Source organism: Oncorhynchus nerka, linkage group LG3 (assembly GCF_034236695.1).
Source record: "Oncorhynchus nerka isolate Pitt River linkage group LG3, Oner_Uvic_2.0, whole genome shotgun sequence".
Taxonomy (NCBI): domain Eukaryota; kingdom Metazoa; phylum Chordata; class Actinopteri; order Salmoniformes; family Salmonidae; genus Oncorhynchus; species Oncorhynchus nerka.
In genome coordinates, this window is record NC_088398.1 from 23,135,268 (window position 1) to 23,162,926 (window position 27,659).

At 43.2% G+C, this 27,659-nt stretch overlaps 3 protein-coding genes across 5 annotated transcripts in view; all 3 read right to left on the bottom strand.

The window, feature by feature from the left end:
* The window catches only part of LOC115105151 (pleckstrin homology-like domain family B member 3), a 30,805-nt gene extending 18,082 nt beyond the window's left edge, over positions 1-12,723 (bottom strand). Inside the window, 4 exon segments of the mRNA XM_029626816.2 lie at positions 281-391; positions 648-796; positions 9,401-9,481; positions 12,028-12,723. Of these exon segments, the coding sequence (XP_029482676.2) occupies positions 281-391; positions 648-796; positions 9,401-9,461 (321 nt within the window). The 5' untranslated portion in view covers positions 9,462-9,481; positions 12,028-12,723.
* A 1,392-nt stretch (positions 12,724-14,115) lies between these two features.
* LOC115105156 (persulfide dioxygenase ETHE1, mitochondrial-like) lies at positions 14,116-18,638 on the bottom strand. The gene is made up of 7 exons (XM_029626830.2): positions 18,154-18,638; positions 16,774-16,918; positions 16,406-16,554; positions 16,026-16,155; positions 15,363-15,452; positions 14,885-15,001; positions 14,116-14,549 (listed from the first exon to the last, which is right to left on the bottom strand). Exons 1-7 carry the CDS (start codon positions 18,343-18,345, stop codon positions 14,503-14,505), a joined length of 870 nt encoding a protein of 289 aa, XP_029482690.1. The 5' UTR covers positions 18,346-18,638; the 3' UTR covers positions 14,116-14,502.
* A 1,210-nt stretch (positions 18,639-19,848) lies between these two features.
* Positions 19,849-25,806, bottom strand: LOC115114771 (uncharacterized). Of its 3 annotated transcripts, none has more exons than XM_029643278.2 (10): positions 25,448-25,805; positions 24,351-25,092; positions 23,704-23,802; positions 23,023-23,139; positions 22,592-22,763; positions 22,236-22,414; positions 21,636-21,731; positions 21,140-21,282; positions 20,087-20,242; positions 19,849-19,984 (listed from the first exon to the last, which is right to left on the bottom strand). In XM_029643278.2, exons 1-10 carry the CDS (start codon positions 25,460-25,462, stop codon positions 19,925-19,927), a joined length of 1,779 nt encoding a protein of 592 aa, XP_029499138.2. In that variant the 5' UTR covers positions 25,463-25,805; the 3' UTR covers positions 19,849-19,924. The 3 variants fall into 3 exon arrangements, with proteins under 3 accessions (XP_029499138.2, XP_029499128.2, XP_064866045.1); XM_029643268.2 differs by having other exon boundaries at positions 23,008-23,139; positions 25,448-25,804; XM_065009973.1 differs by lacking the exon at positions 19,849-19,984 and having other exon boundaries at positions 20,095-20,238; positions 23,008-23,139; positions 25,448-25,806.
* Between the last annotated feature and the right edge of the window lie 1,853 nt (positions 25,807-27,659).

Consider the following 27,659-nt stretch of genomic DNA (forward strand, 5'->3'; position numbering starts at 1 on the left):
GAGAGAGAGAGAGAGAGAGAGAGAGAGAGAGACAGAGACAGAGAGAGACAGAGACAGAGAGAGAGAGAGATGTTTAGTCCCACAACGAAGAATGCAGAATGTGCCTTTGAAGGAGACATTACAAAAAAGGAGTTGGTTTGTTGTGAACAGTTCCAGAATCAGACTTCATCAGATACATTTACTGAACAGTCACCACTCTCCATAGAAATGGTTTAATATGAGACACAATCAGGCCCTTGAGGGTTTAACTTGTTCATTCATTAATCCATCAGTGTCTCACCTCTATCTTTAGCTCCTCCCTCTGCTGGTCAATCTCTGTGATTCGCTGTTGCAGCATGGAGGGCAACGGTAGGATCCTCAGTGACCGCGCCTCTAAATGTTTGGCTGGAGACTGAGAGGTAGAGAAGAGACAGACAGACGATTGAAAAGAGACTATTCAACCTGGATCAAAAAGTCATTCCGATGGCTCAGTTGGTTAGAGTGCGATGACTGTGGCACCAAAGTTACTGGTTCAATTCCAGCGTTGGACACATACACTGATGTGTACGTTGAGTCGCTTTGGCTAGCAGCGTCTGACTCTGACCACATTACCAGTGTAAACAACCAACCGCCTGATGCTAGTTAACGTGAGACCCACTCCTCCTTACCCTCTCGCTCTCTGTGCTGCTGCTCTCTGTGTCTGACTCCACCCCTGAAGAGGCGGGGCTTTGCCCTCCAGCCAATCGTGCGACCCACGGCGGCCGCAAGCCCTGCTCCCATCGGCTCCTCGGGGTGTCCGTATTATGGAGGGGCATTTCTGTAGGATAGAAAGAGATGGAAGGTGGGATGATGAGTGGTACCGTATAGGATCCGGGATCCTTAACCTTGAACAGCACCCTTACCTTGCCAATTTTAAATGTGAACTTCAATGGGGTATCGTCAGAGTTGGAACGTCCCAAGGACCCTGAATGTAGTGGCAATTCAATACACTGCATTGTTAAGAGCTAAATTAACCAGGTGACAGTTCACAGAGGTGATACTACACTATGAGCAGTACACCAGTGTGTCAGCAGCACTAAGCACTTTAAAGTACTTCCAGAAAAGTTGTTACTGGAGAAAACACCCTGGAAGAAGTGATAGTGAAAGAGAGGAGAGAACGCAGGATGTGAGAAGGTGGTTTGGCATTGAGGGTACTGTACAGTAAACAATGGCGATTCACCTCCCAGCTTTGGAAGTGCATTGTGGAGAAGCATGGCACACAAATTTTTGTCAGTGCAATGATGTGGTCTTACAATAACCATACACAGATATACAGTGGGGCAAAAAAGTATTTAGTCAGCCACCAATTGTGCAAGCTCTCCCACTTAAAAAGATGAGAGAGGCCTGTAATTTTCATCATAGGTACACTTCAACTATGACAGACAAAATGAGAAGAAAAGAAATCCAGAAAATCACATTGTAGGATTTTTTATGAATTTATTTGCAAATTATGGTGGAAAATAAGTATTTGGTCAATAACAAAAGTTTATCTCAATAATTTGTATTATACCCTTTGTTGGCAATGACAGAGGTCAAACGTTTTCTGTAAGTCTTCACAAGGTTTTCACACACTGTTGCTGGTATTTTGGCCCATTCCTCCATGCAGATCTCCTCTAGAGCAGTGATGTTTTGGGGCTGTTGCTGGGCAACACGGACTTTCAACTCCCTCCAAAGATTTTCTATGAGGTTGAGATCTGGAGACTGGCTAGGCCACTCCAGGACCTTGAAATGCTTCTTACGAAGCCACTCCTTCACTGCCCGGGCGGTGTGTTTGGGATCATTGTCATGCTGAAAGACCCAGCCACGTTTCGTCTTCAATGCCCTTGCTGATGGAAGGAGGTTTTCACTCAAAATCTCACGATACATGGCCCCATTCCAAGTGCTTGGTTTCCAAGCCGGTCACGGGTGCACCTCAGCCACGCTCAAGGTACTAAACAATATCATAACCGCCATCGATAAAAGACAGTACTGTGCAGCCGTCTTCATCGACCTTGCCAAGGCTTTCGACTCTGTCAATCACCATATTCTTATCGGCAGACTCAGTAGCCTTGGTTTTTCTGATGGCTGCCTTGCCTGGTTCACCAACTACTTTGCAGACAGAGTTCAGTGTGTCAAATCGGAGGGCATGCTGTCCGGTCCTCTGGCAGTCTCTATGGGGGTGCCACAGGGTTCAATTCTCGGGCCGACTCTTTTCTCTGTATATATCAATGATGTTGCTCTTGCTGCGGGCGATTCCCTGATCCACCTCTACGCAGACGACACCATTATGTATACTTCCGGCCCGTCCTTGGACACTGTGCTATCTAACCTCCAAACGAGCTTCAGTGCCATACAACACTCCTTCCGTGGCCTCCAAATGCTCTTAAACGCTAGTAAAACCAAATGCATGCTTTTCAACCGTTCGCTGCCTGCACCCGCACGCCCAACTAGCATCACCACCCTGGATGGTTCCGACCTAGAATATGTGGACATCTATAAGTACCTAGGTGTCTGGCTAGACTGTAAACTCTCCTTCCAGACTCATATCAAACATCTCCAATCTAAAATCAAATCTAGAATCGGCTTTCTATTCCGCAACAAAGCCTCCTTCACTCACGCCGCCAAACTTACCCTAGTAAAACTGACTATCCTACCGATCCTCGACTTCGGCGATGTCATCTACAAAATAGCTTCCAATACTCTACTCAGCAAACTGGATGCAGTTTATCACAGTGCCATCCGTTTTGTTACTAAAGCACCTTATACCACCCACCACTGCGACCTGTATGCTCTAGTCGGCTGGCCCTCGCTACATATTCGTCGCCAGACCCACTGGCTCCAGGTCATTTACAAGTCCATGCTAGGTAAAGCTCCGCCTTATCTCAGTTCAATGGTCACGATGGCAACACCCACCCGTAGCACGTGCTCCAGCAGGTGTATCTCACTGATCATCCCTAAAGCCAACACCTCATTTGGCCGCCTTTCGTTCCAGTTCTCTGCTGCCTGTGACTGGAACGAATTGCAAAAATCGCTGAAGTTGGAGACTTTTATCTCCCTCACCAACTCCAAACATCTGCTATCTGAGCAGCTAACCGATCGCTGCAGTTGTACATAGTCTATCTGTAAATAGCCCACCCAATTTTACCTACCTCATCACCATTCTGTTTATATTTATTTACTTTTCTGCTCTTTTGCACACCAATATCTCTACCTGTACATGATCTTCTGATCATTTATCACTCCAGTGTTAATCTGCAAAATTGTAATTATTCGCCTACCTCCTCATGCCTTTTGCACACAATGTATATAGACTCTCTTTTTTTCTACTGTGTTATTGACTTGTTAATAGTTTACTCCATGTGTAACTCTGTGTTGTCTGTTCACACTGCTATGCTTTATCTTGGCCAGGTCGCAGTTGCAAATGAGAACTTGTTCTCAACTAGCCTACCTGGTTAAATAAAAGGTGAAAAAATGCATTCTTTCCATTGCACGGATCAGTCGTCCTGGTCCCTTTGCAGAAAAACAGACCCAAAGCATGATGTTTCCACCCCCATGCTTCACAGTAAGTATGGTGTTCTTTGGATGCAACTCAGCATTCTTTGTCCTCCAAACACAACGAGTTGAGTTTTTACCAAAAAGTTATATTTTGGTTTCATCTGACCATATGACATTCTCCCAATCTTCTTCTGGATCATCCAAATGCTCTCTAGCAAACTTCAGACGGGCCTGGACATGTACTGGCTTAAGCAGGGGGACACGTCTGGCACTGCAGGATTTGAGTCCCTGGCGGCGTAGTGTGTTACTGATGGTAGGCTTTGTTACTTTGGTCCCAGCTCTCTGCAGGTCATTCACTAGGTCTCCCCGTGTGGTTCTGGGATTTTTGCTCACCGTTCTTGTGATCATTTTGACCCCACGGGGTGAGATCTTGCGTGGAGCCCCAGATCGAAGGAGATTATCAGTGGTCTTGTATGTCTTCCATTTCCTAATAATTGCTCCCACAGTTGATTTTTTCAAACCAAGCTGCTTACCTATTGCAGATTCAGTCTTCCCAGCCTGGTGCAGGTCTACAATTTTGTTTCTGGTGTCCTTTGACAGCTCTTTGGTCTTGGCCATAGTGGAGTTTGGAGTGTGACTGTTTGAGGTTGTGGACAGGTGTCTTTTATACTGATAACAAGTTCAAACAGGTGCCATTAATACAGGTAACGAGTGGAGGACAGAGGAGCCTCTTAAAGAAGTTACAGGTCTGTGAGAGCCAGAAATCTTGCTTGTTTGTAGGTGACCAAATACTTATTTTCCACCATAATTTGCAAATAAATTCATTAAAAATCCTACAATGTGATTTTCTGGATTTTTTTTCTCATTTTGAAGTGTACCTATGATGAAAATTACAGGCCTCTCTCATCTTTTTAAGTGGGGGAACTTGCACAATTGGTGGCTGACTAAATACTTTTTTGCCCCACTGTACATAGAAAAAAGGGGATTCACGTTTGAAGTACTATACACTGTACATAGTACTATACACTGCTCACACACAACACAAAGCCACATTATGAACGATATGCATCACTGCTGAGGTCTTGGATTCGGAATTCTCAGCAATAACTAGGTTATTTAATGTCTATATGTCACTTGCTCATACTGTAAGTGTAAGCTGTAGTAAAATAGCAGCAAATATGAAGTAACGACCGAGCAAACCGAGTGCACACACTCACAGGCAGCAACCGAGTACACACATACACAATCACATGCATGCACACACACACACACACACACACACACACACACACACACACACACACACACACACACACGTGGGAAAATCTGGATTCCCATTGTCCAAACCTTTCCCACCCTATCCTTTTTCCCTCTCTACTCCATCTCCCTGAACTCTTCTCTTCTCTCTCCCTTACTCGCTCCTCTCCTCCTGCTCTCTCTCTCTCTCCCTGCACAGGCCTTATTAGGCGATGGGGCCTGGAGGAGTGGAGGCATGGAGATAAATATACAACTCTGATATGAGTGAGGGCTTCCAAACACAGACTGGCACACTGACACAGAGACAGACAGAGGAGGGAGCGAGAGGGGGACAGAGAGTGGAGGAGGAGAGGAGACGAGTGGGGGGAGAGGAAGTCGGTTCTAAAATGTCAGAGGCCAGTGTCATATTTCCAGTGAGGAGATGGGAAACAGTCCGAGTGTGTGGTATATAACTTCACAGAGCTGTACACAGGACACACAATACTATGTTGTTTATAGAAGAATAGTGCATGGTTGCATGCAGGAATGATGTATATACTGTGTTTTTAATTGTGTATGTGTGTGTGTGTGTGTGTGTGTGTGTGTGTGTGTGTGTGTGTCTACGCATGTTGAAGAGGATGGCTACCATTCATCATTACCCATAATTACACATACATTTTTGACAAAGTAATACCGTATGCCAAATTCCATATGGTGAAGTTATTATTACTTCCATTCCAGATATGACATGTAATGGACACCACATGGAGGTCGTGCTTTGGGAAGAGGGCAAAATTAGAGTGAATGCTGGTGAGGAGAAATCTTTGTTTAAACCAAGACTGACTCACATCCATATGACCCAAACGTATGTTTGAATTATCCGGTTGAGATACACTATCAACAGTAAGAGAGACTGTAGTGTTGGAGAGAGAGTCACGCAGGAGTAAAGTCCATTATTTCATGTCAACACAGATGTTATTCAAAAGCAACAAACAAAGGCTAAACAAACACACCAGGGTTGAGGCTGTAATGGCACCATATTGCCTACTTTTGACCAAAGGCACATGGACAACAATACAGACAAAAGATAGGGAGGGAGGGAGGGAGGGAGGGAGGGAACACAAAGAGACTAACTTAAAAGGATGGAAAATAAAGTGAGTAGAAAGGGACATAATTAAGGGGAAAGGTATGATAGAGAGGAAGAGGAAGCTGAACATTTGTGTGTTAATGTGCTGAAAATAGGTCTTGATTGCAGAGGAGTGGCAGGAGCGATAAGAGAGTGGAAGAATCAGAGGCGGTCCCAAGGACTGAGCGAGTGAGTGAGTGAGTGAGTGAGTGAGTGAGTGAGTATTAAACCTGGGCGATCCAGTTGCTCTAAATTTCCTGAATTGATGCGATACCGGTAAATAGATTGATACGTTTATAACATTAATGTGCACCAGTTGTTTTTGTATTACTCTTTAAACTACTACTACTAGTTTGATGGTTGTAGCATCACGTGTCCCATTAACAATCGCCCATACTAACAAAACGTATTTCATTTCAAACTTCATATTTCTCTAGTATAGGCTACTTATCGTAATGAACAATATCAGCATGGTCGGTATGGTCGTGTGGATCATTTTCAGTTTATGGCCCCAGCTCTAGTGTGTGTTATACAACTACTGTCCTATCCGGAGGTGACACAATGCATTACCCTCAAGTCCGAGGTCAGAGGACTCAATCTCTCACACTGCAGTGCTAATCTTTCCCCTCGACTCAGCAATAACCAGCAACAGTTGAAGCGTCATACAACTAGTACACACACACATTACACACCCAAGAACATACACGCTAACAGTGATCGATCATACACGAACAGAAGCAAGGATTCCACAATATTTAGATTCAACAATCTTTACTACCAATCACACAGAACTAGAGAAAGAGATAAAGAGTACACAATCAGAGTTCATTCACACCTGTCCCTCCTCCCTCTCACTGCAGGTAGTAATATGCATCCATATCTTAAGAAGTGGAAGTCTGTTCACTCTTGACCCACCTGTGTTGACAGGATTACAGGACTGGGATTTAATTCAATCAACCTTATTCATCGCTGAGGGGCAATTACTCATAGCAGCCATAGAATACTGATTGATTGTGTGTGTGTGTGTGTGTGTGTGTGTGTGTGTGTGTGTGTGTGTGTGAATGTCCTCTATCTCCTTTGACCACTTGAGGTCAGGTTTGGATCCAGTTAAACTTCAGCTGACGGAATCATCATCAACCCCCTTACTGGGTGACAACGCTCATGTGTCGGCCTATCAGCCTTATCTATCCGAAGAGGACAGGTTGCAGCCACAGTCATAGATATACAGTTCAACAAACTCTGTTTGATCATTTGATGGCGGCCATTTTGGTACCATAAGATCCAAGACAATTGTCTTGCGTTGGAATGTTCATGGAACGTTTTGTGTGAACATGGAGAATCATTTGACAAACTCAGTGACAGCAGAGTACAGCAGTACTGCTACAATAATATCTCGCAACCGGGCCGTGCACATACCGTTTTTGGGGGGCAAACTAAAAAAAGGGGGACCCCCCCAATTATTTTTTACCACAACCACAGACTCACTGAGCAATTATGACTTTGATTATAAATGAATTCTATTAAAATTCAGCTCGGGGGTTTGAACTTGCAACCTTCCGGTTACTAGTCCAACGCTCTAACCACAAGGCTTTTACAAAACACTTCTAAGACTGGAAGGGCAAAGGGGCATGTGCCTGTCTCTCACACTGACTGTGACCATAGTTCCCCAATAGAATTGTATGGAGAAATTACCCCAAAAAAAGGTAGGCATTGTGTAGCCTATTCAAAACCATATGTACTGTACATTCACAATCAAAACAAGTGACAAGAGCTATAGGCTATTTTGCGCATCAAACATAGGAAACAAAACACTTAACTATGGGGAGCCTGAATGCAGAGGGTTTGTTTTCACTATGGGCTCAATGCAAAGGCACCAGGGAAACATGCTATACACACAACACTAGAACAACTGCCCTGCTTGGGGTTGACCTGGGGCTGCCATTCAATTAAAGGGACAGTCCACACTCTCTCTGTCCCTGGTGGCCAGACCAAGTATAAAAACAAACAAACAAATATATATTTACACCAATAAGTATAAGTATATTCTTTGTACATGTTTGGTCATATTTGTCTTATTCTTTGTATTTTTTAAAGAAGGGTACACTAGCAAGCACGTCCCCCCCTTAGTCCTCCAGAGCATTTCAGGGTGAAAATCAAATGTATGGACTGTGCCTTTAACATTTGTCTGTCTGTATTTGGTAGCATTGCCTTTAAATTGTTTAACTTGGGTCAAACATTTCAGGTAGCCTCCCACAAGCTTCCCACAATAAGTTGGGTGCATTTTGGCCCATTCCTCCTGACAGAGATGGTGTAACTGAGTCAGGTTTGTAGGCCTCCTTGCTCACACACGCTTTTTCAGTTCTGCCAACAAATTTTATGGGCTTGAGGTTAGGGCATTGTGATGGCCACTCCAATACCTTGACTTTGTTGTCCTTAAGCCGTTTTGCCACAACTTTGGAAGTATGCTTGGGGTCATTGTCCATTTGGAAGAACCATTTGCGACCAAGGTTTAACTTCCTGACTGATGTCTTGAGATTTTGCTTCAATATATCCACATAATTTTCTTTCCTCATGATGCCATCTATTTTGTGAAGTGCACCAGTCCCTCCTGCAGCAAAGCACCCCCACAACATGATGGTGCCACCCCCCGTGCTTCACGGTTGGGATGGTGTTCTTCAGCTTGCAAGCATCCCCCTTTTTCCTCCAAACATAACAATAATTATGGCCAAACAGTTATATTTTTGATTGATTTGCACTTTTCGCAACAAAGTACGTTCATCTCTAAGAGACAGAACGCGTCTTCTTCCTGAGTGGTATGACAGCTGTGTGGTCCCATGGTGTTTATACTTGCATACTATTGTTTGAACTGATGAACATTGTACCTTCAGGCATTTGGAAATTGCTCCCAAGGATGAACCAGACTTGAGGCCTACAATATCCTTTCGGAGGTCTTGGCTGACTTCTTTTGATTTTCCCATGATGTCAAGCAAAGAGGCACTGAGTTTGAAGGTAGGCCTTGAAATATAGCTACAGGTACACCTCCAATTGACTCAAATGATGAAATATGACATTTCACATCCTCCAATTGACTCAAATGATGACATTTGACATAATTTTCTGGAATTTTCCAGGCTGTTTAAAGACACAGTCATGTTAGTGTATGTAAACTTCTGACCCACTATAATTGTGATAGAGTGAATTATAAGTGAAATAATCTGTCTGTAAACAATTGTTGGAAAAATGACTTGTGTCATTAACAAAGTAGATGTCCTAACCAACTTGCCAAAACTATAGTTAGTTAACAACATTTGTGGAGTGGTTGAAAAACGAGTTTTAATGACTCCAACTTAAGTGTATGGAAACTTCCGACTTCAACTGTATGTAGACAGCTACGAAAAGTACAGATGAAAGCTCTCTAGGTAGATAGTGTGGTCTAGTTTATCATGAGATACTCTACCTCAGGCGAGTAAAACCTCAAGACTTCCTTAGATATCGTGCACCAGCTGTTGTTTACAAATATACATAGACCACCACCCCTTGTCTTACCAGACGCTGCTGTTCTATCCTGCCGATAGGATGTATAACCTGCCAGCTGTATGTTATTCATGTCGTCGTTCAGCCACGACTCTGTGAAACACAAGATATTACAGTTTTTAATGTCCTGTTGGTAGGATATACGTGCTTTTAGTTTGTCCCATTACTTCCCAGCGATTGTGCATTGGCTAATAGTACGGATGGCAAAGGCAGATTAGCCACTCGTCGCCTGATCCTCACAAGGCACCCCGATCTCCTTCTGCAAGATCTCTGTCTTTTTCTCCTGCGAATGACGGGGATGAGGGTCTGTTTGGGTGTCTGGAGTAAATCACTCTCGTCAGATTCATTAAAGAAAAATGATTAGTCCAATTCAAGGTGAGTAATCTCTGTTCTGATGTCCATAAGCTATTTTCAGTCATAAGAGACAGTAGCAGCAACATTATGTACAAAATCATTTATAAACAATGCGGAAAAAAATTAAATAGCACGGTTAGTTAAGAGCCAATACAATGGCAGCCATCCTCTCCGGCGCCGTGATACATTTGTGTATATCAGAGATGACACCCTATTCCCTGGTCAAAAGTATAGGGGATATGGTGCCATTTTCGAACCTACCTACTGGGCACAGACATCAATTCAACATCTATTCCATGTTGGATCAATGTAAATTCATTGAAATTATGTGGAAACAACGTTGATTTAACCAGTGTATGCCCAGTAGGAAGTGACCATACAAGTCTGTTTGACCTCAGAGCCCACTTAGCAATGCTTCGTTAGTCTATGGAGGGCTATCAGGAAGCTGTCATCACCCCACTGTGTCTTGACACATCAGGTTCCCAGGAATACCTGGTGACCAGTCTGAGCTGTATGACAGAGCCCACTGAGATAGTCCCCCTGTATACCACCAAAGCCTATGGAGGGCTATGGGCTAAGAGAGGAAACTGTCATTATCACAAAGGGGCCTGAGCAGGAAAAGCAGGTGAGAGTGTCATATTCATTAGGGCACCCAAACACATTTTAAACATGAGCGTTTCTTATTGGATAAGTCCAGGAGGTCCCTCCCCATTTCAGTCTGTTTTTTTTCCATTTGGTACCTAATGAATACAACCAAGGCTGGACAGCTCTGTGTGGCGTATGTCTGTCAGATGAGAGGTGAGATATCATGACTAACTGTCATCTAGGTGTGAGGGCAGATAGGCCTATTGTTAGACTCCTAGAATGATACTGTAGCTGGACCAACTGGCTTCTGTTGGGGAAGAAATGTTTTTTTTTGTTTATAGGGGACCAAAGGGTTGAAGATTAAAATACAAGCTAGGATCATTGATTGTTAGGGAAGATTGATTCATTGTATTTCCTGTAAGTTAATTAGCAAGTAAGTTACACTATAGGCCTAATTGTTTCTCCAATAAAGTAGATTATCACACTATGATACCACTGCATGAATAGAATAAATCATGCAAATGTGACTTGTGCACATTACAACACTGCAAAACTGACTGGAATGGCTTGAAGACACCACTAATTACACAGACTTTGAATATATGCTAGTTCAACAACATTGGCAGAGATTCCAGTGGGCTGAGCAAATCTCTCCGTTCTGAGGTCAGCGAAATAACGACCCATTAATGACAGGCTAGGTCCCAGCTATAGAGCTGTCCGTACAAGTGCAGCCAAAAAGAGGGCGTGCGAGAAAAATAAACAAGGAGAGATTGAAGACAGAAGATAGATATGTGCTCTGGACTCCCCCGAAGGCAACCCTCCCAGGCAATCTTTTCTCTCCACCTATTTCAGATTCATCCTATACTCCCCCCCCCCCCTCTCTCTCTCCTTTGTTTACACTATGCGCCAATGGAAATGATAAACAATGATAAACAACAGATATCAGAAGAGTCTGGTAAACAAATGTGAGTTTACATAAACGGAGGAAAACAATGCCCTGGGAAAGGAGGTTTGGGACATTAAGAAAAACATCTTTGAATTAGAACCAGATATGGTCCCTCTCATCGTTTCAGAATGAAAGTGACACATTGAAACGCTATAGGCCTGAGGACATTTTTTAGCCCATCTAACTACTTATGCTCAAGCACAAAAGTCCCAAATATTGGGTAATCAAATACAATGGTGTCATAGAATCTTGAGTATCTGGATGTTGATCATCATACAACCATGCATTCTGACATTTTAAAAATGAATAAACCGCCAAAAGTTTTTATTTAAGTTATGGTATGTACCCAATTTGCATAAATCGTTTTTTAAAAAGTAGGCTTTTTGGCTTAGTGTGAACTAATAGCTGTATTATTTAATATAGTCCATTTATATAAATGGCATAGACCTATATTTTATTTATATAAATAGTTTAGAAAGTAGGCTACAGTAGCCTACTGGCTTTCTGTAAACATAAGCGATTATGTGGTTCCATTTATTTACATGCTATGTCAAGTTCAAATTGACTTCATTTAGTGTCATGAGAAGGGATGATGTCAATTTATAAACAGACGACCACTTTCAGTAGATAAGTAACACTGTGGGTAGCTACTGTGGAAATAATACGAATCATGTTATCAAATCGCGATCATTCACCAGTTACAATGTATCAAACTACAGTGACCCAGAACAGAAACAAAGAACTCATGCCTTACCTGAGAATACCCCGCTTTCTCTTCAAAAGCGTTCTTGTTGTGGGGAATGTTTATTGTTGTTCTTGAGTTTGAATAAAATAGACGCTCATAAAAACAGTGACTAAATAACGAAGTGATGGTTTTAGACGGGGAGCGCGCTTTCGCTTTCAGTAACTACATCCAGAGAACTTTCAGAGTTTCTGTTTGCTGTCATATAACTAACGTCTGAAGACCTTTGGTGTCTATGTTCTCCTCTCTCTGGTTTGATTCAATCATTTCAAATCAATCTCAGGATAAATGACAGATCGCAGTCGTCGTCAACAGGTAAAATAGAATGCATGTGAGGCGGGCACACTGACCAACACAAAGTTAGTGTGAAAACGCGACTGAGCGCGTCACTAACTGACTATACAGTTTCTGTGGTCTATTTGTGAGGGGGCTCCGCACCGAAATGAGAACTCTATTCTGGGATTTCCCGCGACGACATGACTTTGTAATGCCCTCGTTATAGGCTCGCTATAGGCTAACGCAAAAGCAGTTTGGCTTGGCACCCGGCCAACACACCTCGCGGGTGGTCTTGTGTCGCTGTCAATGCCAAATGACCATTGGAAAGGGTCAATAGCTGCCACGTAAATCTCTCCACTCTCTTTACTATATCCAATGGCCTTTATCGGCCCCTGCCCCCCTAACAGTTCTGTCTCACTGAGCTGATAGGTTATTCCCTCAGTCTTCCCCTAAACAAGTGCATGTGGACAGGGTGAGAGAGAATGCCTGCAGTCAGGGTGGGTAGTAGTGCGTGAGTGGGCAAAGAAAGAGTGAAAGGGGTAAAAGCGAGAGCAGATGGAAGGGGCAGGGTACAGACTGGGTGAAAGAACAGCTGCGGACTTGGAAAAAAAGCACAACAAAGTCAAAGAATAGGTCATTTTTTTCCACAGGCGAAACATTGTGCCAATTGTTTTTGTCTATGTATGTTTTTGCTTATATATATATATAAAACAAGTTTAAAATAAAACAATAACACATAGCTTAGGTGTGATGGCAACACTGGTTACACCCTGTGCATTTCAAAACAATGAATGCAGGCGTGTCTGTCAGTAGGTAGACGAGAGAAGAGTTGCCTAATGTGGATGTTCTGTTTGTCTCCTGCGGTGACGGACAGCTGGCAAATGAAGTGTTGTGGACATGTATGTGACAACGACACAATGTCATCTTTTCTTTAGACTTCTAGTTCTTTCTTTGTTCTTTCTTTTTTCCCCACTTTGAATACATCATCTATATGTCCATCTAAAGGTCACAGGTCACCTGTGACATGGGTGTGGGTGTCTTTCAGGTGTCTTTCAATGCAGTCCAAACCAAGCGGTCACTTTTGTCACAGCATCAAAGGCATGAACTGCTCAAGTAACCATCCTCAAATATTTACATACAGAAGGGTATAGAACCGTTGAGCTGTACGAGCTCACAGTACACCATTATTATGAAATGATCAGGCAGGTTCAGAGACAGAGACATGGTTGAGTCAGAGCCAGACACTCCCATCTCCCCAAACCTGTCTCCCAGGTAGAGGCTAGTCAATGGGCCGTGGGACAAACATGAATGTAGTATGCTACTATGCTAGATACACAGCTAAGTGGAATCCTAAGGCTAAGCCGATCATGGTGATGTGTTCAGAACATTACAATATGGTACTATATAAAGAGGGTGAGAGAATAACAGGATGATACCGGATAAATACAGAGGTAGATAGAGAAACAAGCACACAAAGGCAACAGCAATGACGAGTTTCGGACTCTTGCATTGGAAACTTGGCCCTCAGTGATTTCAAATGCAAATATAGGAGTTGGGTTTTCCTGGTATGCAAAAAGGCCATGGCTGGCAACAGTCAGAGTACTGTGTGTGTGTGCAGTATGTGTTTGTACAGTGTGTGCGTGCGTGTGTATTGCCTTGGCTAGGGGATGCTGGAAAGGCCATGTGGAAGAGCTCAATTGTGTCAGTCCAGCATTCATGAATACTAAACCATGAATGGAACCTTCGACCAGAGCATATTCCATAAGTGACACTGCAATTCTGCAATTTATACAGGTGTAGTCAAAAAAAGAGTTAAGTCAGACATTTACATTTGAACAATTTTGATTTAATATAAAACTAGGTAATTTTGCTGTTCACATTTCTCCAGGAGATTGTATTAGAAATGTCACAATGTACATGGGTATGTTTTATGATCATGTATTTGAATACATCTTCTACTATACAATTTCAGTATCTGTACACCCACCAAATCATGAACACTGCTTTTTTTCATAGGCAAACAAGGAGGAATTTATGTTCATATTGGAAATAAAATATATACATTCTTACATTTTTTGACAAACTTTAGTTGTGGTTACTTCTTAGATACAAAATATTGCATTTAAAACATTAAGTTGTGGCTGGGTGAAAAGAATTTCCCTCTTCCTCCCAATAGTGGTTAAAGTGAAATCCTAAAAATCTATTTGACATTCAAACCTCATGGAGTCCACACACCAGGTTTGCAGGCACCGCAATATCTGTCAGAAAGAGAAATAACAAATCAACATCTTGTTTCTATCAGTGAGTTAAGAGCTTACACTAACAAGTAATCAAATTGATGTGCAAAAGACAGTTTGAAAGAGTAGTGTGTGTAACATATTGCAATCTCGTCACGAATAGCTTTGTCATGCTCTTTCCCATGATGAGGTTTAAGTGAGGTGAAAGACCACTGATAATAACTCGATTGTAATAGAATAGTTACATATAATCTAGATAATAATAGGCCCTATAGTAATAGAATAGTATTATATCATACACAACAACAGTTTCCATTGTAATAGAATTGCTGCAGAGGGGGGACTGTCTGAGATACCTATCTTAGCAGGCTTGGGGAGGTTCAGGTTGGTCATGATATCCACAAACTCCTCCACGCTCTTGGTCAGGCGGGGGTTAAACCTCCTCTCCTCACCCACGGTGGAGGCCGTCTGACCTGCAGCACAGGGTTAGCAGACCTGTTAGCAATACAGCACAATGATGATTCAATGACTACACTCAACTGTAGAACACAGTCTGATCTGGCTTAGGAATGACTCCGAAGAGAACACGGAGTTGAAAATGAAAGCAGACAAATGGTGAAGAGTGGTGGTACAGTACAAGTTAACTTCGCAAAGTCTATGGAAAGGATAGTCATAGCATTGTGAGAGTATACAAGCCTTCTGGGTATGCTTGTACAAAATAGTTGGTGAAGCTATCCCCAAGAGCATAGATGTAAAAAAGGAAATCTCGCAAGGAAAGGGGGTCAGGGAATACACAAGGATATACACATTGCATAAAGAGGATGTCTTGTCAACCTTTGTAGTCATGTGCAGGGAAGACGAGACACTGAGGAGGTAATGTAAAGATCTTCTGGTGGACTGATTCATAGAGCCTCCTAGAGCAGCCTGGGAAGTAGAGAAACAAACAGATCAGGGTTGTTTTCATTGGACCCCAAACAAACGGACTGAAACAGGGAGTGACTACCTGGACTTGTCCGATAAGAAACAATCATTCACGTTTTGCCCTATTGAACATAACTCAGGAGTAGGCTACAGTACAACGACTATTTGTGATCAGACTACACTGAAAAAAGGTTACAATACTGCCACCTTGTGTCCACTAAGCATAACTACAAAAACAATGTAACAAATGTGGGTGAGGCAAAGATCCAGAAACTTTTCATGCATTGTTTAAAATAAGTCCTGACCAAAGAATTGGGAAACAATAGTGTATAGGGATGAAAGTCTATGATATACCCTGATAATATCTCCATGGCTAGATAAATCACCAAAGAGGTCAAAAATCAGAGAGAATATGACTTGAGTCACACTGTAGTACTGTGTTGGCTTAGATACTTTATTTTCACTTTGTCGTGTCCAGCATGGATTCAGCCTGGTGGATGCCCAACCAGGCCAACGCATTACAGTAAAATGTGTCTTGTTCTGCTCGGTTTAGCTATGTAGTGTGGAAAAGGTTACCCTGCTGGAAGTCTGTCCTTCCACAGCCCCTGATTAGCAATGTGTCCCCAGTGAAAGCCATGCTCTGGTCCCCTGTCACCAACGTCACACAGCCGTCTGTGTGTCCTGGAGTCTCCCTCACCGTCAGACACTGAGGGACGAGAGGCAGTAAGAGGGTTTACAGAAAGAAAAAGTGAGGGTAAGTAAAGAGAAGAAAGGGAGTGTGAAGGAGAAATGAAGGTGAGTAAAGCCGAAGCATTTAGAGCAACAACCCTGATCCTGGAGAGTAACAGTACATGATATGTAGGCTTTTGTTTCACAAATTGACCACAAATTGGGGTAGGTCCAGACCCATACAGTATTCTCTATAGCTATATGGCTGTAGGTAGGTCTGTCCTCACATGTTTGCCAAAGCTGATCTTATCTCCCTCTGATAGCAGGATGTCTGCACTGGCCCCGCTGTGCTTGGAGATGGCACTCTTCATCCCAAACAGCCTGTTCTTCAGCTGTCCCGTGCCTGTGATGTGGTCTGCATGGCAGTGAGTGTTCACTAATTTGGGGGGGGGGGGGCAGGGTACAGTGTGAGTCATATGTCATCCTAAACAAGAATACGATAAACAAGTAGATCAAAATGGATGTAGGATTAGTGCGTGTGTGAGGAGTGAGTTAGTGTGTAAGTGAATGAGTCAGTCTGTGCATCTCTATGTGTGTACGTGTTAGCGAGCGCATGCTTGTGTGTTTGTCCATGTTTTAGAGACATCTAAGTTACCTGCAACTTTCAGGTTGAAACCCAGTTCCTCTATGAGTTTCAGATCCCTGTCCACTGTCTCCAGTACGGGATCAATGAGGACCGCCTCCCTGCTCTCTGTATCAGCCAGCAGATAGGTGTAGGTGCTGCTCACCGACTCAAACAGCTGTATAGGTTGGAACAAGCAAGGACAAGTGAGTGAGTAACCACGGGTTATAAAAGGTGAGGGGGCAGTACAGTATGCTATTACATAACACACATCCTGCCTGTATATTAGTCATGGATGATAACATACGGGTGTGGTCTTTTATGGTGATAAGTGGTTTGCTGTTTTCTGTGTCAAGTGTCACTGTCAGGGTGGATTTTCATACAAGAGAAGGGTCCAATTGCAGCCAGCAATTGGAGGCAGACCTGCATGTGGGCATTCCTGCATCTACAGGAACCCCCGTTGATCCTTCTATTGGTCAATTTTTAAGCTAGGACTCCCGTACGGAGGCGCTCATGTACAGTAGGTGGCGGTAATGCAGCATAAAGTTAGATGCCAAGCGCAGATAAACACCACCGAAGAAGAGCCGGGAGCAACAACCATAGCTAGCTAGGACAACAGTAGACAGTGTCCTTCGCCCCTGCTCTCCCGCATTTCTGCTAACGAGGATAGTTGTTCAGTAGACGTTTAGGACACTAACAAGCTAGGACTCCGGCACAAAGCCGGTGGGAGAGGTAGCCCCCGCGTCTCGTGCACTGGTTCCCCACAGTTCTGCTAATGACGGCAGGTGTTCGCAAGCGAGAGTGAACGACGCTCCGGTACACAGCAGACACCGGTAGCTAACTAGCTAGCTAGGACACCGGTAGACAGTGTTATTTGCCCCCGAAAAACTCAAATAACACTTATTTACGTTTTGACACAGAGGGTGGGGTGGATTTGAATCGCATAGACAAATCAGGGGAAATCCAGAATATCAAGTGTCACACAAGCATGAAGATGGCGTGCGTTATGTAATAGTTATCTAGTTTGGTTTGTTTAGATTTGAGTTATTACAAATCTTAGGTGGGGTTTTTGCTGCCAGAAAATGTGTAAACATTCCCTTTTGAATACGCCCCCTCTACCGCTACAGTTCCGTTAGCTTTCCACATTGTTGTACAAACAATTGTTTGAAAACAATAAAACTAAGGATGTCTGGAAAATACGTATCCCCTTAATTTTGTGAACTAAGACTCGTTTGAATGAATTCTCATGCTGACCTATTGCAAAATACTTGTTTACATGCAGTGAAAATAAGTATTGATATTTTCACTGTGCTTCCAAAAAAATCGTCGCCCAATTGAAACTTCAGCCTATAACTTGCCAAACCTTGTCCCAAAGCAAAATATATATATACATTATTGCAGCGGCTAAATCACCTGCCTGAAGAAAGGCCCTTTTCCCAACTCCATCCTGGCGCAGTAAGGTCGTATGATGACTGATTCCAGAGGCTGCTTGCTGGTGCGTAAGCCCGGGCCCATGTGGGCTGGAACTTTACGCAAGTGCCCGGTTGTTTGGAGGCGCAGCGTGTAGGCCAGAGCAGGTTTCAGTCGGTTTACAATTGAACACATTTTTTCTCCAAGGTGATTTAACTGACACTGCGACGGGCAGGGTAGAAATCCCAGAACTGAGCCAACGAGTTTGTGTCCCAATCCTTTGTAGCGGTCCGTTGCCTTTGCAGTATATTTGGCTATAGCCTAAAACCAAATTAGCATGGTAGGCACAAATGTTGTAGCTATACTGACTTATTGTGCATGTAGCCAGGAAGTCCAAAAAAATCTGATATGGGGAGCCTACTCCTCGTGAACCTCCAAGCATTAAACAAGAGCAGTGGACATGTGCAAGATGTCAACACTTTGAACGCGCGCACACATACACAAACTCAGCAACAACAAAAAAGAAAGAAACGTCCCTTTTTCAGGACCCTGTCTTTCAAGGATAAATCGTAAAAATCCAAATAACTTCACAGATCTTCATTGTAAAAGGTTAATAAACACTGTTTCCCATGCTTGTTCAATGAACCATAAACAATTAATGAACATACACCAGTGGAACGGTCGTTAAGACACTAACAGCTTACAGACTGTAGGCAATTAAGGTCACAGTTCTGAAAACTTAGGACACTAAAGAGGCCTTTCCACTGACTCTGAAAAACATAAAAAGAATGATGCCCAGGGTCCCTGCTCATCTGCGTGAACTCTGGAGCGATATGGAGGTGGAGGGTCACAGCATCATCGGACTGAGCTTGTTTTCATTGCAGGCAATCTCAATGCTGTGTGTTACAGGGAAGACCTCCTCTATTATGTGGTACCCTTCCTGCAGGCTCATCCTGACATGAACCTCCAGCATGACAATGCCACCAGCCATACTGCGCGTTCTGTGTGTGATTTTCTGCAAGACAGAAATGTCAGTGTTCTGCCATAGCCAGTGAAGAGCCCGGATCTCAATCCCATTGAGCACATCTGGGACCTGTTGGATCGGAGGGTGAGGGCTAGGGCCATTCCCCCCAAGAAATGTCCGGGAACTTGCAAGTGCCTTGGTAGAAGAGTGGGGTAACATCGCACAGCAAGAACTGGCAAATCTGGTGCAGTCCATGAGGAGAAGATGCACTGCAGTAATTAATGCAGCTGGTGGCCACACCAGATACTGACTGTTACTTTTGATTTTGATCCCCCCTTTTTTCAGGGACACATTGTTCAATTTCTGTTAGTCACATTTCTGTGGAACTTGTTCAGTTTATGTCTCAGTTGTTGAATCTTGTTATGTTCATACAAATATTTACACAAGTTAAGTTTGCTGAAAATAAACACCGTTGACAGAGAGAGGACGTTTCTTTATAGGGTCAGTTATAGGGTCAGGGTTAGTCAGAGTTCAGTGTGTCACTATGACTGTGCACATAGGTGTATTTATATAACAAGTTTTCTGGCACTGCTTTCTGCCCTATGTGATTATTGTCAGCAACTCCAGAAAGTCAACAAACCCAGTCCCAGTTGAATCCAACAATCCATGCATGATTATGAGTAATTAACCATAATGGTTTGAATGAGAATGTGCTTTCAATAAAATTACAAATATTGAATGTCAAGCAAAAATACATCATTCTTTAATATTTTGCATACATGTAATTGGTCGCATTACTGCTAATAAAATCTAGCTGTCAGAGGTAAAATTCATTGTTGTTAGGGTTCCAGATTCTTCAAATGTGTCCATCTGTAAAAGAGTCAAAATGATGACATGGAGTGGTGCATTTTCACATTCAGAGAAGCACTGACCCAGTTCTGTGTGGCTGGTGCATCTACTGTAACTATGTACCTCTACGTATTTGTACATCCAGGGGAGCAGCTGGGTGACTCTGGTGTAGACTCCTGGTTTGTTGGGCCGACCACAGCCATCTCCCCAGCTCACTATCCCAGCCAGCCTCCAGTCCCCCTTCCCTGTCTCACACACCAGCGGGCCTCCACTGTCTCCCTTACAACCAGAGAAGACCACGTGAATTAATGCCTATATGCATAAACCCCCACCCTCCCCCATTTTGCTCTCAGAACAGCCTCAATTCATCTGGGCATGGGCTCTACAAGGTGTCAAAATCGTTCCACAGGGATGCTGGCCCATGTTGACTCAATGCTTCCCATAGTTGTGTCATGTTGGCTGGATGTCCTTTGGGTGGTGGACCATTCTTAATACACAGGGGAAACTGTTGAGCGTGAAAAACCCAGCAGCGTTGCAGTTCTTCACACTCAAACCGGTGTGCCTGGCATCTACTACCATACCCTGTTCAAAGGCAATGCAATCGTTTGTCTTGCCCATTCACCCTCAATGTCACACATACACAATCCATGTCTCAATTGTCTCAAGGCTTAAAAATCCTTCTTTAACCTGTCTCTTCGCCTTCCTCTACACTGATTGAAGTGGATTTAACAAGGGACATCAATACGGGATCATAGCTTTCACCTGGATTCACCTGGTCAGTCTACATCATGGAAAGAGCAGGTGTTCCTAATGTTTTGTACACTCAGTGTACATGCATCAATCAATCAATCTGATATTTTTTTCTATGCATATTGGTGCGCTGCATGTACTGTGATGTTAGTTTTCTTGTTAAGATGTGTGTAATTATTTGTTTCTATTTATATGATAGAACACATCAAAATATGCCATATACAGAATAGGTCTATTTGGTGCCAGCTAAGTGGATCTGCTTAATATACAGGGAACCATTTTGATATGTAGAGAGCATAGGCCAGCTGAGTATAGCCATTGACATCTGGAGTAACAGAGAGGCCTTTCTTTCTCATGGAATAAACAGATTCCTCAGTATTTTGAGTATTTTGTTTTGCAGTTCTTGGTGTGCGTGTGTGTGCGTACCTGGCATGAGTCCACCCCTCCCTCCATGGTGCCAGCACAAAGCATCCTGGGAGTGAGGTAGGAGCCATAGACATTCGGGCGGGAACACATTGACTGGGCTATCACTTGCACCTGAGCCTGTCGCAGCTCAGACGATACAGAGTCTGAGAGAGAGAGAGAGAGAGAGAGAGAGAGAGAGAGAGAGACAGACAGACCGAGGTGGAGTAGAGAACGGAGGGTTAAAGACAGATGAGAAAGATGAAGGAGAGATTATACAAATAGGAGTGTATTAATGGGAAGAGAATGAAGAGACAATTGTCAGGTTATTGAATGAGATTATGGGATGGAAGGGAACATTGTCTTCATTCTGCGACAAATGTCAGGAAATTTGATGTGATTATGGAAAAAGTGGTAAAAATGGAAGACAAGTAAGGCAGAATTATTAGAGTGATCATCCAATCAGTTGAATCGAAAATTATAAGGAAGTGGTGTGGGAATATTTGTGAACGTGACTCACCCCCTTCTTTAGTGAAGCCCCAGCCAGTGACCCAACAGGGGGCACCAGGAAGGAAGGACTCTCTAGGACTGGGCATACACACTGGTCGAACCCCACCTAAAGCAACACATAACCCAACACCAGGGTCATTTTCATTAGGACACACCGTAGTAAAACTTCTTGCAACGGAAAACTGGTTCCTTATTAAATAAGTTCAAATAGTACCTCCCCATTTCACTCAGTTTCTGACAGTTTTCTTCTGTTTTGTGCAGCACATTGACTGTACTGCACTGACGATAAGCTCACATGTACCCAATAAATCAGTGGTTAAATCAAAAGCGATTCTGTGAGGTAGTATTTTCACATTCTACTTCATTCTACTTATTTCACAATTAATATAAAGAATCGAACCCACCATCTTAGTTTTGCAAGCACCATGCTCTACCAACTGATATTCTTTTTGTGTTGACATAGTCTTAAATTGTCAGTTAGATTTCATCCTTGAGAGAAACCATGAACATGACAAATGCCAAAGAGGAACAGGTTAAATCAGAATAGGAGCATCCGTACATATAGCCATATAACCACCGCTGAACAACTTTCATCATTAATTCCTCTCACCTCCCATGTCTATGTCAGCCACGGTGCGCAGTAGCCCCAGGTCATAGTCGTTGTTGTTTACGGAGAAGCTGGGGTGATAGAGGATCTGCAGTGCTCTGTAGCGTTGGCCCACTGATGTGTCCGTCAAACTGAGCGTGTCCACAACCACCTGCCACTCTGACTCTTGCAACATGTTGTACCTGGGTTATGGAGAATGCAGGGATATAGAAGGCACATATTATCTAATGTAATAAGTACAGTTGCCATATTAAGACAGCCTCAGAGTCAAAAGGGGTTGCTGAGGATGTCCTAAGATGGACACCGTAATGAAAATAAATCAATAGATAAAGCATTTATTCTCTTTCCCTCCCCCTTACTGGATGAAGCAGTGGGCTGCAGTAATGATCCAACGTGGGGTGACGATGGCTCCCCCGCACACATGTTTCCCTCTCCAGTGTAAACTGCTCTGCCAGCCCCACTTGTCTTCTGCTAACATCCCCCCGACAATCCTCCAAGCTTTCCGACCAGCACCAACTGGACCTAGGCAACCTGAGGCAGAGTGGGATGGGGGTGCTTCAACAAATTAACTGTCAACACAGACATAACCTGAACACGTTATTCGGTTATGCAAGACATTGTTCAGTTTGTACAATATTGACTTGTGGGATCAGTTACTGATTGTCATTGTGTGATAGCCAGTCATTTGGCCAGTTGTCTACAGATTGCTTGTGCATTTGAATGTACCAAGAAGACCTGTACAATTCGGATGTATCAGCGTATCGGATGGCATTACCTGCACTGGCGTTACCTGTCTGGTTGATGGGTTGCTTGGGCAGCAGGACTGGCATTGGGACACTGCAGTTCCCTTTAACGCCACATGGCTGCACTATGTCTGTCAGGTTGGGTGGGAAACACAGGAACTTGACTGAGGAGGAGACAAACACGATGCGAAGGAGAGTGAGCGAGGACGAGGTAAAATGGTTTTTTGTTGAATGCTTGCATCCTTTTTTTTTACTGTCAAATGCATCTGGTCTTGGGCTGCAGGTAGCCTAGCGGTTAAGAGCGTCTGTCTGCAAGCTTTCATGGTTGCCCGGGAATAGGTTGGAACATTTATACAATCAACAATGTGTATTTTATTATACAACTGAAAGGTTGCTGGTTCAAAATCCCTGACCCGACTAGGTGAAAAACCAATTGATGTGCCCTTATTGCGCCTGTAAAATCTGTCAATGTAACCCTAATTGTGCCTGCAAGTCGGTCTGGATAAGAGTGTCTGCCAAATGACTGTATATATAATAAGATATGACATTGTGTCTGTAAATGTTACTAGCCATAAAATCCTTGCTTTCTCAAAGCTTATTGGAGGAGAGGATGCAAGGGACCTCCTCCCCCAACGAGCTTTGGGAGGAGTCGAGTGAAAAATGCTCGTGACGTTTTCAGACACGGCCCGAGTCGACAATGCCAAGCACTGTATTGTCAGTGAGGTTACCTAAAATGGCGAAGAAGATGAAAAGAATGATGAAGACGGCGATGAAGGTCGTCAGCATTGTCAGACGTGAGGGGCAAGTGCACCGCGGGGGTTCAAGATCTACAGTAAGAAGGGAATGGAATAAAGCATATGTTATTTTGAATAAACTGCTGCATTCTTTGGATACCTTGGACATTCAAGTGCTTTTAACAAGTACGTGCATAACCTTTATAGAAAAGTACAATATACGTTTCAGAGAAGTATAATATCTGGCCCTGTGTGGTTGACATGTCGGCAAGCTTTCATGGTTGCCCAGGAATAGTTTGGAACATTTTATGCAATCAACAATGTGTATTATACAACTGTGGAAAGGTTCATGGTACAGCCAGGGAGACTGTGATGCTTGACATGAACACAAGCGAATCAACCAAAAGCCCAGTATGACTTGGGGCATATTCAATACTCCAATTCTGTTGCAAAACATTGCAAGATTTTCATTAAATGGAAGCAAACGGAACAAAACGGGAAGGGACCGACCTGAATTTGTCCAATAGAAACTCTTATTTTGTTCTGTTTGCTTCCATTTGGTTTTTAAACGGTAAACGGTTTCCGTAATGAATACGCCCGTGTATTCAAGTCTCTCTCTCCAATACTGCACAGTAGCCTACCTGGCTCTTCATCAGGGCAGTCTTTGGGGAGTGTTAGCCCAACAGATCCTTCATCCACTTCAGATGGCTTCCTCTGTGGGACCTCCAGAGAGCCACCATCACAGGGAGGGAGGGGCGAGGAGGTCTCTGAATTTGGATCCTCTGAGCAGGCCATGTCCGGGGGTTGGGGGGGTGAGGGGACTACCTTTTGGGGTTGGGCCTCCATGGGTACCTCAGAGGAGGACGTAGGGGGATCAAGTTGTGCTTCTGTCCAAGGTGTTGGGGTTGTGTCTGTCTGATGGGCATTAGGAGGTGGTGGTGGTATGCCCATTCCCATGTGGTAAGTGGGAATTCCCATGAGTGCAAAGAGTGTAGAGAATGGTTCCTGGAATACCCCCACTGGTACACCCCCAGTTGCAACATTGAGGGAAACCGAGGGGAAGGTTCCGAGGGATGGGGTGATGGGTTCATTGCGTGGATGTTGTGCACGTGGAAGGAAAATGGAGGCCTTCATATCTATACTTGTGAGGTCTGGGTATAGGAGTTTCTGGGGGGGTGGTGTGAGTAGTGGTTCGGCGAGGGGGGTGATAGTAGACCGATGCTGTAGGGGTTGGAGGCGTGCGACAGGTGGTGGAGGATGGATCTGACCAGGGGGAGTCTGCCCTGAGTGGGATCCAGCAGAGAGGGTCTGAGGCTGGGCAGGAGAGCAGACCAGAGAGGGGAGCTCTGGGCCAATCCCAGATGAATTGGTACCACAGGTGCCCTTTAGCAGAGACATAGACAAGCTTTTAAGAACCTGTACAATGTGTTTTGAGGGTGAATGTTAACTTCTTGATACAATCTCTGTTCTTATAAACAAGTACACACCAGATTTTTTTGATATATCTGTATACACATTAAGTCCTCTACAAGTTGTGTGCGGTCGGTAGAATCAACAGAATTGTGCATGAATGAGAGTTAGAGAAAATTATTATAAAGAGCATAATTGCTATAATAGAGCTATAAGGAATTTGATTAAAAAATTAGAAGCTTGCTGGGAAATCAAATACCACCCACTGTAGATTAGGCAAGGACATTTTGATTCCAAAAAAAAAGTGTAGTTACTAAATTGATTTTACCTGAATGTAAGCCATAGAGAGCTGTGTCTCTACTTCATCAGGGATTATTCAACTGAATCTATTATTCCTTCACTCAAAGTTGGAGTTTCAAAGTCACATGAACAACATCCTTGAAATAGTGGCAACAATTCTGTCAAATGCATCGTCTATCCCAGGCTTGGTCTTTTTCAGTTCATTTTCGCCAGACCGCTCCTCTGTTCTCTCTTCTTCTACCTGCAATCATCCTTCCGTACCCAACCCAGTTCCTTTCCTAATCTTTTCATTATCTCACCCCCCCATCATCCCTCTTCTTCTCCGCTCATGAGTTCCACCATTTTACCTCTCCTTAATCTTTCTCTCCTCCTCTGAAGAGGGGTAACTGTAGGTAGGTGCGAGCAGGACAGGACAAGGTAGGGCTGTAACAGATATGTACACTCTTGTCATCGATCATGAAATATGCATGTGAATAATTGTGAGCCAGGGTCAGAGTTTAACAACAGAGGGTAATGTATACTGTACCCCCGAGTCATTCACTCGCAGGTACTCAGTTACACAGACACAGTATACTGAATGAAAACAAACATACTTAAGTTAATATACAATGACTCCATTTGTATTTGAAGGGCATCTCATTTTAAATGATCTCCTAGGTTGGTTTGCATACAGTATGACAAAAACACAGAAAAACTGTCCCATACAAACCATGTCTATGTTCATCGATGGGACAGGAGTTGTCAATGGGAGGCACGCACAAACGCAAAGTCATAGTGACCTAACCATGACTTACACTGACCCACTATCTTTGTGTGTGTGTGTGTGTGTGTGTGTGTGTGTGTGTCCTGTTTCACATCAGCAGCATTTGTTTGGCCTCTCACGTTACTGTAGCAGACAGGTGTTGGCAGACGAGCACGGGGAGCATCCACACTGCGTCACCATCACAGGGGTTAAAGAAGCGATGAGAGAAGAGCCAGAGATCAACGTAGAGAGCAAATGTATTTAAACCGTTTTGAAAACAAGTTAGTCAATTAATCCATTTCTGTCTATTGTTTGACCAGTACAGTAATGCAGGGCTGGGGTCAATTTGAATTGAAGTCAGTCAATTAAGGAAGTGATTTGAATTGAAAATCCAAACACGGATTAAGTTGTCAATGAAAACAACTTTTTAATCAATTAATTGGAAAATATCTTTACTTCCAGAATTGACTGACTTCAATTCAAATTGACCCCAACCCTGCAGTACAGAAAACTTGAAATAGACTAGCAATATGAGTAGAACATCATTTATTACATTTATCTGTACAATAACAGTAATACAGATATTTAGAGCTCACACTTTAAACAACAATATATACATATACCTCATGAACAAACCTTGATTAGTCGCTCATCATATGGCATCATATCACCATGTTATTATGGCATCATATCACCATGTTATTATGGCATCATATCACCATGTTATTATGGCATCATATCACCATGTTATTATGGCATCATATCACCATGTTAATATGGCATCATATCACCATGTTAATATGGCATCATATCACCATGTTATTATGGCATCATATCACCATGTTATTATGGCATCATATCACCATGTTATTATGGCATCATATCACCATGTTATTATGGCATCATATCACCATGTTATTATGGCATCATATCACCATGTTAATATGGCATCATATCACCATGTTAATATGGCATCATATCACCATGTTAATATGGCATCATATCTTCACCAACATATTCTTAATATAATACATCTCTTACAGGCATGTTTACACTGGGACGACGCAACAAGACTGCTATTGGAGAACAATTGTGCAGATTTATTGTGTATCTCCTTAAAATATTACCTCTGTCCTGTTTTAACTGTGTTAATTAAATTACAATGTCTGCAGTCGCTACGACAGTATACTTCAGAGGGGTATCAGAGAGTAATACACTTACTTAGTCATCCCCATAAGGAGTGGGACAGTCTTCTGCCACTGTTTGTGCCCTACCCCATCTCTTCCAATAGAACCTTCAGAATATTACTCTCTCCCTGCTATGTTTTAGATTTACAGAAGTGTACATAACCTCTTTATCATTCCCAAGTCTGTTTTGATTTGGTATATCGGTCTTGCTTCACTTGCTCTTCTGTTTGACCTGTTCAATTTTTTGGGGTTTTGTTTGAAATATTCTGTCGACTCTCTCTCTCTCTCTGTCCCCCTCTTCCCTTCCATCT

Bases quoted from the DNA above. Each gene is read 5' to 3' on its own strand.
- LOC115114771 (XM_029643268.2), bottom strand. The intron at 22,764-23,007 runs GTAATGCCATCC...ACTCTGCCTCAG, and splicing joins GACAGGTAACGCCAGTGCAG to GTTGCCTAGGTCCAGTTGGT. The intron at 22,415-22,591 runs GTAAGGGGGAGG...TCCATAACCCAG, and splicing joins GCAGCCCACTGCTTCATCCA to GTACAACATGTTGCAAGAGT.
- LOC115105156 (XM_029626830.2), bottom strand. From the start codon at position 18,345: ATGTGTTCAATTGTAAACCGACTGAAACCTGCTCTGGCCTACACGCTG. The intron at 15,002-15,362 runs GTTGACAAGACA...CCTGTGCTGCAG, and splicing joins CCCTGCACATGACTACAAAG to GTCAGACGGCCTCCACCGTG. The intron at 14,550-14,884 runs GTATCTCAGACA...TCTTTCTGACAG, and splicing joins CCCCAAGCCTGCTAAGATAG to ATATTGCGGTGCCTGCAAAC.